At 42.3% G+C, this 14,694-nt stretch overlaps 1 protein-coding gene across 7 annotated transcripts in view; it reads right to left on the bottom strand.

Moving 5' to 3' along the window:
* The window catches only part of TBC1D15 (TBC1 domain family member 15), a 100,295-nt gene that overhangs the window by 49,299 nt on the left and 36,302 nt on the right, over positions 1-14,694 (bottom strand). For 5 of the 7 annotated variants that reach the window (XM_032792601.2, XM_075066512.1, XM_075066535.1 and 2 more), the window contains 4 exons: positions 4,965-5,067; positions 4,179-4,229; positions 3,691-3,888; positions 1,569-1,697 (listed from right to left, as the gene is read on the bottom strand). In XM_032792601.2, the coding sequence (XP_032648492.1) occupies positions 1,569-1,697; positions 3,691-3,888; positions 4,179-4,229; positions 4,965-5,067 (481 nt within the window). The remainder of the gene's footprint in view (positions 1-1,568; positions 1,698-3,690; positions 3,889-4,178; positions 4,230-4,964; positions 5,068-14,694) is intronic. The other 2 variants (XM_075066517.1, XM_075066523.1) reach the window with 1 other exon arrangement.

Raw genomic sequence — 14,694 nt, 5'->3', positions numbered from 1 at the left:
CCCCCAAGTTATTTCCTGCGGCTACCAAGATCCCCTCCCATCCCCTCTGTCTACTTCCAGGTGCTTCTCACCACTAAACAGCTGTCTGGTGGTGCTCAGCACTTTTCAGGAGGGAGGGGAAGGAGCGTGGAGCCGTGCACTCAGGGGAGGAGGTGTAGCCGAGGCAGGGATTTGGGAAGGGGCAGGGGTGGAGTGGGGGCGGAGACAGGGGGACGGGAGGCTTTTGTACCTGTATATGAAAAGGTGTCAGTGATGTGGCCCTTGGGTCAATGTACTAGTCCTCATGTGGCCCTTGTGGTGATTTGAGTTTGGGATTCCTGCTCTACACAATTGTATGACAATGGCCGCCATCATGGATTTTCCAACTCCAAAAAGATCTCCCACTGACCAGTAGCAATCCAGCACTGCAAGCTTCCAGAGTGCAATCACCACTTGCTTCTCAACTGTCAGTGCAGCTCTCATTCTGGTGTCTGTGCACTGAAGGGCTCAGGTGAGCACTGTATACAGATCCAGGAATGTAGCCTTTCACATCTGAAAGTACAGAAGCCACTGCTCATTGTCCCAAACCTGCACTACAATGCAATCCCACTAGTTGGTGCTGTTTTCCAGGCCCAAAAGCTCTATCATCTGCAGCTACTCCATTAATGCCACCAACAATCTCGAATTGTTTTTCACTATGTCCCACAGCCATCTGTCCTCAAAAGAAATCAGCATGTCCTCTGTTGTTCCTGCAGCTCTGAAAATACCAGAATATTGTTCATTCTGTGTTTGCAACAGTCAGGACAATAGCACAAAGTTCTACGGGCTCCATACTTCTCTCAAAGATGGTAGATAGCAAAAAGCATCATGTGGGTTTGTGGGATTTTTAAAAAAGGCATAAAAGTTATGGGATGGGGATGGCATTATGGGATGGGAAAAGCTACATTATGGGAACTTGACCCCTTGCTCACAACACCCCCTACACAACTTGTGTGTGCTCCACAGTGCACTGCAAAAATTCTGCAAAAGGCACTGCACCACAGGGTGATGTGTGGCACACCGCAATACCTACTCATGATGTACCACACTTTATATCAACACAAGCACTCCTGGTGAGTAGTCAAAGACCGACGCAAGCAGCCAAGTACGAATTTGCAAGTGATATATTAACCACAAAGGCTTTACACCAATGTAACTTGTGTCAACCGAAGTCTATAGCATAGACATGGCCATAGTAAGAACACTTTCCCTCCCTAAGTAGTTTTGACTCTTCTACTGTATTGGCCAAGGCCCAGTCACCTATCTCCACTTTTTTACTTCCAAATTCTCTTACCAGCCAATAAAAGTCCTCTGTGTCTTGGGACGGCATTTCTTTGTGTTGCTGCATACTTGCTTTAACATTGTTTGAACTCAGACTTTGTTTATCCTGTCCAACACTGATAAGTTCAAAGTCTTCTGGAAATTGCAAGCATGATATGATCAGCTTGATGGCAGAGTTTGCAGAGAAGGGGAAAGATAACTAAAATCTGACCATAAGGGGTTGGTTGACTCAGTTCCTAGCAACAGCTTCATTAATGAACATAAATTACCCCTTTGAATATCATGCGCTTTATGAAGTCAGCATCTAAGATTCTTCCTTCTGAATCCATGTTCTTAGTCCATTCTTCAGCAGACACTGGTTCTCTTCTGATAACGTCAGGTCGTTTACCTAGATCAATCTAAAATATTAAAAACTCTATGTTACATAAATGTCATTGCATTGATCAATTGGCTATTTTTTTTTTTTTAAAGAAAGTTACCATACAATAGTATTAAATCCAGCTCTCACGCTCCATATGCACTTGGGGCTACGGCCACAGCACATGCACTGTGTATAGGGAGTTAAAAGGGAAGGGGAAACAGACAGATTTGAGGAGCATGCCACAGGGGTTTCTTGCACATCATAGCACAGTAGGGATTTGGGGATGAGACTAGCAGATCAATTGCTGTGTACATACACTGGCCATTCTCCCCTCAACTCTGGAGAGAGGGCAGTTTTGAAAGTGCAGCAAAGCTCCATGGCCAGGAAATTACTTTCTCCTCAGTCCTCAACCCAAATATGTGAGCACTGAGTAGGGGTCAGGCTTCAGACCAAAGTTTCTATTTTAGCCCTGATGCCCAAAATATTTTGCCCATGGCAGCAACAAAGTCTACTTCAGCTCAAGTTGGTTGTAACTGCTTAGAAGCCACAAAAATTTAGCATATCAAGGCGCGCACAGGTCAATGTTATCTCAAATAAATCATATCTTTTCTGTAACGGCCATGGTTAACTGAACAACTGCTGGGTAGTAAATCCAAGGAATCTACAGATTACGTAGTTGAACTTGCTGACAATTTTCATTTTCAGCTATTGAGGAAACCTGAATTATTTGAATTTTAAAAAGTTTTATAAACACTGCTTCTGAAATATTTAATGTCACATCAAAGCATTGGGCTGCTCAACTAATCTCACTGCCATGAATCACTTATATAAATAAAACACAATTATTTTATTAACTGTAAAAGATATCCACAGAGTTCACAATAAGTGATTCATAGTCGAATTACAAGTGCATGGAATTACTTGCTATCCCCAAGTCTTTATACTACGACTACAACTGAGCATTCAATTTAGTATTTTGTTTTAATACAATTAGACCTGTTTAAGTATAAATGGATATTCTAAACTGTTTAAATTAACCATGCAAAAATAAAGTTAATTGCACATATATATTAAGAGAGACTGAAGTACATAATATAGATCTAAAGCCAAACATAGGAAATAAGCCAAGTATAAACTGAACCAGTTTAGTTTCTATGGCGATGGTCTTATAAGATGAGCAACCTGAACTTCCACTGGTGTCAATGAGAAATAAATCGGACACCAATGTAAGCAACGACACTTAATTCTTCCTTTCATGCATTCAGAGAAAAATGTTGACCTTATGCTATGTCATGGTTTATAGCAGTGCTGTACAACTTGATGGGATGCAACAACAAGGTGTCTGGTCTGAATCAGGTGGAAAAAGAACTGAACCCTCTTGGGCTCTCCTCCTCCAGCCTGTAGGGTTGGCATGGCAGTGACTGTGTGCCCTGCTCTCGCTGGCCACTGCCACTTTGTGGCATTGTGCCTTTCACGCTGCAGCACACACATTGCACAGCAGGGGCCAGCGTTCAACAGTATCAGAGAACGCAGCTGCTGCTATGCCAACCCCACAGGCAAGAGGAGAGCCAACCTCGTGGGAAGGAAGTGGCAGTGCTGACTCAGGTTCAAGGAGAAGGGTCATGGTCTGGTTGTAAAATTTGCTGACCCTCTTGGGCTCAGAAGGGATAGCTCAGTAGTTTGAGCACTGGCCTGCTAAACCCAGCATTATGAGTTCAATCCTTGAGGGGACCATTTGGGAATTTAATTGGGGATTGGTCCTGCTTGAGCAGGGGGTTGGACTAGGTGACCTCCTGAGGTCCCTTCCGACTCTGATATTCTATGATTAAGTTAGGTGGGCTTGGTTTCAGCTTAAAAGTTAGGCCTGAGCAGACCTCTACTTTATAGATAATACATAAACCAAAGTTTCAAGAGCAAACACAACATGCATCAACAATTTTAAAATCAGTGAATGTAGTGGGGAAGATATTCAGTAAGTAAGAAAGGAGTTTTATGTCTATATTATGCTAATATGCTATCTACACACTCACTCGTGTAATAACTTCAAATCCTGGTTCTTCCTGTTGATTTATCTTTAGTCCTGGAATAGCATCACTGAGGAAGTCTGCCATTTCAGATGGTGGTCGCTGTTGAGTTGAAGGGTCACTTCCTCGCAAACTATCAAAAATATAGTTTGTCACTTTGGAAAATCCTCCCATAGTTGCTGTATACGGATCCTTCTTCAACTTCTATATAATAGGAGGAGAGGAAAACAAGTTAACTCTAACAGCCTCACATTTCAGACAAGTATTGTAACAAAAACAAAATTACAACCAAGGGTAATTTCTCAAAAGTTATTCGGAAAGTTAAGGTTTTGTAATAGAAAGTTTGCATAGTTTAATTTTAATGTGTGAAAAAAAAGTCTAAAAATGAGAAATCACAACAAGTATTAGCGATTTAATTTGAGAGATTGGCCAATGATATGCTAGCTAAATCTAGCCTATTTATATTAGAATAATAAGTCATGTCCAGTGCTTACTTTCCAATGGTGAACCGCCCAAAATGTCTTTCTTCTGTCTAGTAGTTCTCCCTTCACAGAGAAAATACATCTTGAAGCAAGAAGCATCCTGCTAGAAATCTTACAGAAAAACTATCTTTGATCACTAAATCTGAAAACTAATACAATTTAGTCGGTATTACCTCCTTTGTAAATCAAATCAATGGGGTGAGATCCTGGCCCCAAAGAAGTCAATGGGAATTTTGTCACAGTCTTCAGTGAGGCCAGGATTTCACCCAGTAATTGGCAGTTATAAAACAGAATAGTTTACATTTGTGCAATATTGTGCACTGAACAGCACATATATTAGGGGAAAGAATATTATTGGTGGGACTAATTCTTTCCTTGAATAATTTACCTAACACATATGGACAAGACTTGCCTCGTGTTTCTTCCCCCCCCCCACCCACCTCAATGAAAAAAAGTTAGGGAGTATATTTAAATAATATAAAATACTTATATCCATAAGCATAATGCTTTAGGCAAAGCTGAAGTAAACAAGGTTTTTCCTATTGAAATAAAATCTGTACAACATGGAGGAGCAGCACTTGGACCTTAAGGAATGGCTGATCATGTGAAAAATAATGAAACTTTATGAACATATAGTTACAGTATACAAGTAGAACATAAGTTCTTCTCCTTCTACAGAAAGCTTCATTGTTTTGGAAGTTTTTTTGGCAGTGGAAGGGCAGAGGTGTTTTAGATGACTTAGTTTGAAAATCAGAAAGGAATGCTGATGAGTAGGTAGGTTTTATACATAGTACATACCTGTATTAGACCATACGTTGGTTCATCAAGGAGATTTTCAAAAGACTGTGAAAGACTCTTGTTCTGACAATTGACAAGAAGAATTCTTTTATCCTGTGGAGATCTGTAATAAAACACAGTTTGTATCACAAGTTTTCCTACAAATTTGTGAGAGAAAAGCTGATGCCGAACATAAGATCATTCTTAGCCCCTTTACACAATACACTTACTAAAATATTTACAATATGCATTTTTTCCCCATTTTTATACACACACCTCTACCCCAATATAATGCAATCTGATATAACACAAATTCGGATATAACGCAGTAAAGCTGTGCTCCAGGGGGTGGGGCTGTGCACTCCAGTGGATCAAAGCAATTTCGATATAACATGGTTTCACCTATAATGCGGTAAGATTTTTTGGCGCCCGAGGACAGCATTATATCGAGGTAGAGGTGTAGTTCTCAATCTATTTAAACTGCCAGAGTCTGATTAACAAAATACATTGATAATTAACAGACTAGCATTCTCTAAGAAAATGGTACATAGTGCCTTAAGTGCCACAATTCTTTTTTGAAATTACTTTGATTCGTTGTGAATTTTGTAACAAAAACATCAGTTGATGAATGAGGAAATGTATGGATGCTTGATTGTGTCTCCCTAGAAGTTTATGCTGAAACATCCTTGAATAAAATAAAGTATAACAGCAAAGGAGCATAACAGACTCTGTATATTCCCTATATATTCCAGGGGTTGTTCTCAGCACCTGGTGGATTTCACGCTAAGGTACCCAACAAAAAGTTTTAAATGGTATAAGAAATGTAGCATATAAATGCATAAGTAATAAATTGCATTTTCCCAGAACAATGCAAGTCTTCCTGATTTCATTTTGTGAGTTCTTCAATCAACAATATTACAATCACGATATCTTTCAGCCATATAAGCATATAGAATTAATGCAGCTTGTAAATAGCATAGTCATTGTATTCTGAAACAGAACTGTCATATTACAGCCCTGCAAAAGGTATTTTAGTTTGGAATCCAAATGCTAAATCCACTCTGAAACCTGATCATCAGGTGGTTGAATTCAATGTATTTCAGCAATCTAAAAAATTATGACAAACCCCTCCCTCCACCCCCCCTTCACCTGAAGCTCACTATTCAGGAAATCAATTGGTTAAATTCACTATTTCTAGTCTTTGAAACAAAAATTACTTTTTATTTCATTGCTACATAGACTTTAATAGCAACGCATGTGTTTTAAGATAAGAACTTTAATAACTGTTATCTCTTTTCAGTTCCAGCATGACCGGATACAATGTTAATGCAGGAGGATATGAAATTCAACAAGAGATCTCATTTCAAGTCTGCCAGCCCACAGTCCTAGGTCTCTGGCAATGGCAGTTAATAAACCTCAACTGGGTTTTGCTAAAAGCAGCAGAGGGGGCAAAGGTTGAGTCACGTATTATGCTTTGCCAAGCCAGGAGGATGAAAACCCTTGTAAGAAATTTCCATTTTAATTAAATATTCTCTCTCTGGATAGATACTTGTTCAAAACAAAATGTGGAGCTACACACATTCACAAAAGCATTTATTCACAAAATTCCAGCTTTGACAATGTGGCATCAGACAGGATTGTATTCAATAAAATCAGAGATACAAAGTCAAACTAAATAGCACAGAATGTTCAAAGTGACAAATCCAATAAATATTTGTTCCATCTCCACCACTTCAGACATACTGAAGAAAGCAGTAACTGAATATTATTAGATGGAAGGCAAAAAGGTTATCAAAGTTCAGAAGAAGAGGGGAAATGCCAGTCCGTCCTATCATATTGTTTTAGAAAGCAGTTATGCTACCCCTGCATGAATATCAAGGGCACAATATGTATGAATAATGGAAACAGCAAGAAAGCAAAACATTAAATAATTGATTATGTAACATTTGTATATAATATCACAGGGACATCACACAGAGAAAAAAATATATTGTAACTGAGGTTATGTCTGTCAGGAAATAAAGCAAGGAGAGGATACTAGCAAGAGGAGGGAAGGGGATTTACATATAATAAGGTTTTAAGTTGGCTGTTATCACAAGGAACACATGATCTCTTTAATTTTTATTATGCTGATCATATTAAACAGACAGAAGTTCAAATATTTATTGGAGAAACTATGGAAAGGAGTTGGTTTAGAAGAGAGGGAAGATGTGGGGTACAGAATGAAAAAACATTATTCCAATTTGAGGGGGGAGAGAAGAGGATTGAGGAATTTCAAAAGTACACATTTATTAAAATTAAAATTTTTAAAAGTAGGTAAGTCAATGACACTTGTAGATAGGGCCACACTATCTCCATGCAGATCTACAAACAACCTCAATTTTTGTTAGCCACCACAACCATGCATAACTCTCATGCACTCAAGGCATCCTATTTTCTCACTATATTAAAATAAAAATCACTATTACTCAAAAAATCTTTAGAAAGCATTTTTAGTGTTTTTATATCTACATACTATGCACAGTAACAAGCCGAGAGCAAATGATGGGGAAGACAAGGAAACATCTATAATGATGCAACAATAAAAATGTAATAATTTAACAACGGCCATGCTGGGTCAGACCAATGGTCCATCTAGTCCAGTCTCTTGTCTTCTGACAGCAGGAAATGCGGGGTGCTTCAGAGGGAATGCAAAGAACAGGACAATTTACTGAGTGATCCATCCCCTGTCATCCACTCTCAGCTTCCTGCAGTCAGAGGCTAGGGACACCCAGAGCATGAGGTTGCATTCCTGACCATCTTGACTAATAGCTATTGATGGACCAAGCCTCCATGAATTTACTTCTTTTTTGAACCCCGCAATAGTTTTGGCCTTCACATCATCACATGCAATGAGTTCCACAGATTGACTGTGCATTGTGTGAAGTACTTCCTTTTGTTTGTTTTACACCTGCTGCCTATTAATTTCATTTGGTGAAACCTAGTTCGTGTGTTACGGGAAGGAGTAAATAACACTTCTTTATTTACTTTCGCCACACCAGTCATGATTTTATAGATCTTTATCATATCCCCCTTAGTCCTCTCTTTACCAAGCTGAAAAGCCTGTCTTTTTAATCTCTCTCCATATGCAGGGCCGGCTCCAGGCCACAGCGTGCCAAGCGTGTGCTTGGGGTGGCACGCCGCGGGGGGCGCTCTGCCGGTTGCTGGGAGGGCAGCAGACGGCTCTCGTGGAGCTGCCGCAGGCGTAGCTGTGGACGGTCCGCTGCTCCTGTGGCTCCGGTGGACCTCCCGCAGACATGCCCGCAGCAGCTCCACCAGAGCTGCGGGACCATCGGACCCTCCGCAGAAACTCCTGTGGCAGGTCCACCGGAGCCGTGGGACCAGCTGACCGTCTGCAGAAACGCCTGCAGGAGGTCCACCGGAGCCACAGGACTGGCAAGCAGCAGAGCGCCCCCCGTTCTTGAGGCGGCAAAATTGCTAGAGCCGGCCCTGTGCATATGGAAGCTGTTCCATGCTCCTGATAATTTTTGTTGCCCTTCTCTGTACCTTTCCCATTTCTAATGCACGTTTTTTGAGATGGGGAGACCAGAACTGCATGCACTATTCAAGGTGTGAGTGTACCATGGATTTATATAATGGCATTATGATATTTTCTCTTATCTATCCTTTCCCTAATGGTTCCTAAAATCGTTAGCTTTTTTGATTGCTGCTGCACATTGAGCAGATGTTTTCAGAGAACAATCCACAATGACTCCTAATCTCTTTCTTGAGAGGTAACAGCTAATTTAGATCACATAAAAAATAACAGTCATGGGTTCGGGGTTGTTATAAATGTGTATGGGTAGGGTTTTGTGGCCTGCCTTGTGCAGGAGGTCAGACTAGATGATAATATTGGTCCCTTCTGACCTATGAGTTCTATTATCATAGGATGTCTAAGTCCTGACCAAGACAAGTCGCTAAAAATTTTAAAGAATGGGAACACTGAAGATAAATCAAAGTAGAAAAGACTTCTTCCTAAACTGTCTTACGTAATTATTCTTTTTGGGAATTCTACTCCTTCTGAAGCATTTGATACTGGGTACTAGATCTGGATAGAGAAAACTAATTATATTTAGCAGAGGATTTCAAAATTTGGTTTCATTCCAATTTGCAATGAAAACCAAAAATTTCAGAACTTTCAATGACCCAGACCCTCTTGATGGACTGAACCAGAGCTAGGGACACTTGAAAACACGGGGAGCAAGCTGGCAGGAAACCAGGCAGGTTTCCAATGGAATCCTGCCTCGTTCGGTTAGAACTTTGTCAAAATTAAACTGTCTCTGTGAAATGTTTAGATCTCAACTAACAGCCAAATTCCAATTAAAAAATGGTTCAGTGTGTTTCTGACCAGAGCTAGTGGTCACTACCAGAAAGAGGATACCACCTTAGCAAGACCATTAGTCTGATTCAACACAGTAGTTCACATGCTCCTAATCAATGCTACTTTGTGGCCAGGTTGCAGTCTGTGCTGCATACCAGCACAAGGGAGCAGAGGCAGAGGTGGACATGGGGACACCCTCTTACTCCCTTCTGCTCCCTTGTACTACCCTGTACCACTGCTTCCTGTGTGCAAAGGGAATTAGGCTTTGCAGAACTGCTAAGTTTCCCCACCCAGACAGGTGGGCAAGAAGGAAGGGAATCATCATAGCACTCCTCCAACGGGCCTGGCAGCACAGATACACCAATGTATCATGAAGTATAAACTCCTCCCAATGCTCTAGGAAAATCTGGAGGGGAGACTGACTTCCTAAGCCACAGTCTCTCTCCCAGTCTGCTCCACAAGCAGCCCTTTACTAAGGACTGGACCACAAACTGACAATCCAGTCTTTGGCAGAAGTATACTTTAAGCAACAGTTATATATTTGGGCTTGGTCTACACTTAAAAGTTTTGCTAGTATAGCTAAGTTGCTTAGGGGTATTTTTTTTGCTGACATAATTATGCAGGCAAAAGCCCTAATGTATATGCAGTTATACCAGCAAAAAATATCCTTTTGCTGATATAGCTTACTTCACTTGGGGAACAGGTTATAACATATCCCAGCAAAAGGACTTACGAACTATGTCTACACTGACAAACCCTCCTAGTGTATCTATACCAACAAACCTTTTAAACAAGTACTAATAATCCTGCCTTATTTCTTTTTGTGATACTGCTATTATCGTGTTTATAGGCAAACAAAGAAGGATGTTTGTTTTGGTTCAGAGCACACTTAACATCTCAAGCATAATACTGAATGAATGTTGCGAGAAGGTATTGACTTTACTGTCAAAAGAGTGACACTTCAAAGGAGAGTTATCAAGAAAATAAGAGACCATACATTCATCTTTGGGCTACAGTAATGCAACAACAGATCATGCTGGAAAGGAAGTAGTACAAACTAAACTATGGGCCAAATGGGATAGGTGGCAACAAGGATAAATTATTCTTGGCTTATTCTCCAAATCCATCAGATTTATACTCAGCTACAAAAAAGAAAAAAAAAAAGCATAAAAACTTGTGCTAACAAACTAAAGTGATTACAATTACTGTATTTACAGATTCACAATTTATCTTGCTATTTGCCATAAATTATTTTTCTAATCTAACAAGAGAAATAAATTACGTGTGTTGCTATCTTAATGTTATTTCTAGAAAACATTTGGAATATTGTTTTTAAAAAAAGAGAATTAACTCACAAATATAGCTAACGTGCTTCCAGTCTCTTAAAGTACGCGAACATGAAGCACTCGCTCTAATCCCCAAAACATATTTTACATATTTTAAACACTAGATAGATCTGTAAGAAAATACAAAGCATTAGACAGCTTTTCAAATTAGAGGGGGGTTGCATAGCGAAAGGATCTTTTTCAGTTAGAAATGACAACTGTCTACAGTAATTACATTAACACTGTGAAGCTTGTCATACAGTAAACTGGTCAAAATATTTATTACAAAATTTCATAATCACTGTTTCTTTTTTCGACAAGGTGGTATGTTGTGGCTTAATATAACATCATCAGATTTGTACGAAGAAAAATTGTTGGGACAAATGGAATTCTCAAGTAAGTAAAACTGCATTTCCCTGATTCTACCTCGCAGAGCAGTATAGAAAATCTCCTGGCTAGGCTTCAGCAGCCTCCAGGAGATAGGGCCTGATTCCAGGAGACTCGCTGTGAAACCGGGAGGGCTGGCAACCCTAGCTCTGCCCCGAGGCCCTGTCCTTGCTCCACCTATCCCTCTAAGCTGGCAGGGCCTCAGCTCAGGCTGGTGACCTGGAGCTCGGGGCTCGACTGGCCGGCGGCCTGGGCCAGCTCAGGGGTCAGGCCAGTGGCCTGGGCTAGCTCGGCCAGGGCTGCTCCGTCCACAGGGGGTTGAGGCTCTGGTGGGCAGGGCAGGGGCTCAGGCAGAAGGGGTGAGGCTGGGGGCGGGATTCACATGCCACCTACCTAACCCGTTCACAGACTGGAATGGAAGATTTCTACCACCAAACCTCTGTACCCGTGGAGAGCAAGGGTGGAAGAACAAACAGGGAAGAGATAGACAAGTGGAGAAAGATCAAAATACTGCTTTAAAGATCATTTTCTTGGCTCATAGACAGTAGATGGGATCAAAGCTTTCGTCACAAGAACCAATCTAATCTTCAAGATCCTTCATAATCTATACCTACCCTAACTGTTACAGCTCATACTCTACTGGGATGCTGACTCACTCCTCTGTTCTGCCTTTGTTGCCATCCTTCATCAGCCACTTGCTTTATTTTCCAAATACCTTCATGTTTTCTCCCACACTGCTCTTCTCGCATTGGAGGAAGAGCTCCCCATAAAAATCTACAGTGCAATCTCATTATCGCCCTTCTAATCCGTTCTTTGCCATGATGCTTACAAAAAAAAATTGACAATGGTTAGACAGCTGGTGTGTCATATTTAGGCCTTGTCTACACTACGATTTTAGGTCGAATTTAGCAGCATTACCTCGATTTAAGCCTGGACCCGTCCACACGATGACGCCCTTTTTCCCGACTTAAAGGGCTCTTTAAATTGATTTCTTTACTTCACCTCCAACGAGGGGATTAGTGCTGAAATCAGCCTGGCCGGGTCAAATTTGGGGTAGTGTGGACGCAATTCAATGGTATTGGCCTCTGGGAGCTATCCCAGAGTGCTCCACTGTGACTGCTCTGGACAGCGCTCTCAACTCAGATGCACTGGCCAGACAGACAGGAAAAGGCCCGCAAACTTTTGAATCTCATTTCCTGTTTGGCCAGCGTGGTAGGTGAGTGCAGATCTCATCAGCAGATGTGACCATGATGGAGTCCCAGGATTGCAAAAGAGCTCCAGCATGCACCGAACTGGAGGTACAGGAATTGCTCGCAGTAGCACGTAGTCAGGAATCATTAAATAAAGCATGGCAGTGTATGGTCCCAGCATTTGCTGGCATTCAAACAACATCCATTCTCTATTACTCTCCTGAGGATAACAGTGAAATATCATTCATGGTCACCTGGTTGAAATAGGGTGTTTTTATTAATGAGACATTCAGAAATGCCCGTTCCTGCTCGGCTGTGGCTGAACAGAAATGTTCCCCGCTGTTTGCCATGCAGTGGGGGGAGGGGTGAAGCGTGAGTGATCTCTCACACCAAACCAGCAGGCCCTCAATACGACCTTGTAACAGAAGCATATGTGCTGTGTAATGTGAACAGCAAGGTTTAACATGAAACAGTGTACCCATTGTTCTATAAAATGTGTCTTTTTAACTACCACTCTCCCTTTTCCTCCACCAGCTGCAAATGTTTCTCCTTCACAGAGGCTAGTAAAAATTAGAAGGCAAAAAAACAAAAAAAACACACACTTCGGATGAAATGTTCTCTGAGCTCCTGCTGTCCTCCCACACTGACAGAGCACAGCAAAATGAGTAGAGGCAGACAATGTCAGAGAGCAGGAAAGCACAATATGAACGTGAGGAGACGTGGCAGGCTGAAGACAGTAAGTAGCGGGCTCAAGATGATAGGTGGCGTCAGCTTGTTGACAGAAGGCAAGAGTCGATGCTCAGGCTGCTGGAAGATCAAACTCGTATGCTCCAGTGTATGGTTGAGCTGCAGGCAAGGCAGCAGGAGCACAGACCACCGCTACAGCCCCTGTGTAACTAACAGCCCTCCTCCTCAAGTTCCATATCCTCCTCACCCAGATGCCCAAGAATGCAGTGGGAGGGCCTCCAGCCACTCCACCCCAGAGGATTGCCCAAGCAACAGAAGGCTGGCCTTCAATAAGTTTTAAAGTTTTTAAGTGCAGTGTGTCCTTGTCCCTCCTTCCTTCCCCCATCCACCACCCCATCCCACCCGGTGCTTCCCTCCTCCACCACCCCTCCCCAGCTACCTTGGCAGTTTTCCCCCTATTTGTGTGATGAATTAATAAAAAATGCATGAACATGAAGCAACAATGACTTTATTGCCTCTGCAAGCGGTGACTGAAGGTGGGAGGGGAGGGTCATCAAGGAGAAACAAAGAACTTTCACACCATAGCCTGGCCAGTCATGAAACTGGTTTTCAAAGCTTCTCTGATGCACACCACGCCCTCCAGTACTCTTCTAACCGCCCTGGTGTCTGGCTGCATGTAATCAGCGGCCAGGCAATTTGCCTCAACCTCCCACTCCACCATAAACATCTCCCCCTTACTCTCATAAGATATTGTGGAGTGCACAGCAAGCAGTAACAACAATGGGAATATTGGTTTCGCTGAGGTCTATCCAAGTCAGTAAACTGCGCCAGCATGCTTTTAAATGTCCAAATGCACATTCTACCACCGTTTTGCACTTGCTCAGCCTACAGTTCAACAGCTCCTAACTACTGTCCAGGCTGCCTGTGTATGGCTTCACGAACCATGGCATTAAGGGGTAGGCTGGGTCCCCAAAGATAACTATAGGCATTTCAATATCCTCAACAGTTATTTTCTGGCATGGGAAGAAAGTCCCTTCCTGCAGCTTTTGAAACAGACCAGAGTTCCTGAAGACGCAAACATCATGTACCTTTCCCGGCCATCCCACGTTGATGTTGGTGAAATGTCCCTTGTGATCCATCAGTGCTTGCAGCACCATTGAAAAGTACCCCTTCTGGTTTATGTACTCACTGGCTTGGTGCTCCAGTGCCAAGATAGACAGAACCCATATCCCTATCACCTCACCACAGTTAGGGAATCCCATTGCAGCAAAGCCATTCACTATGACCTGCACATTTCCCAGAGTTACTACCCTTGATATCAGCAGCTCTTTGACTGCGTTGGCTACTTGGATCACAGCAGCCCCCACAGCAGACATGCCCACTCCAAATTGATGCCCGATTGACCGGTAGCTGTCTGGTGTTGCAAGCTTCCACAGGGCTATCGCCACCCTCTTCTCAACTGCGAGGGCTGCTCTCATCTTGGTATTCTGGCACTTCAGGACAGACGAAAGCAAGTCAAAGTTCCATGAAAGTGCCCTTACGCATGCAAAAGTTTTGCAGCCACTGGGAATCATCCCAGACCTTCAACACTATATGGTCCCACAAGTCTGTGCTCGTTTCCCAGGCCCAGAAGTGGCGTTCCACAGCATGAACCTGTCCTATTAACACGATGATGTGCACATTGCCAGGGCCCATATTCAGCAAGAAGTCTATGCTCATGTCTATGTTCTCATCACTCCTGTCACCGCACTGCCGTCATCTCCTTGCCTGGTTTTGCTTTGGCAGGTTCTGGTTCCGCATAT

Source organism: Chelonoidis abingdonii, chromosome 1 (assembly GCF_003597395.2).
Source record: "Chelonoidis abingdonii isolate Lonesome George chromosome 1, CheloAbing_2.0, whole genome shotgun sequence".
Lineage (NCBI taxonomy): Eukaryota > Metazoa > Chordata > Testudines > Testudinidae > Chelonoidis > Chelonoidis abingdonii.
Note: the sequence above shows the minus strand (reverse complement) of the source record. Positions and strands in the feature narration are given on the sequence as shown.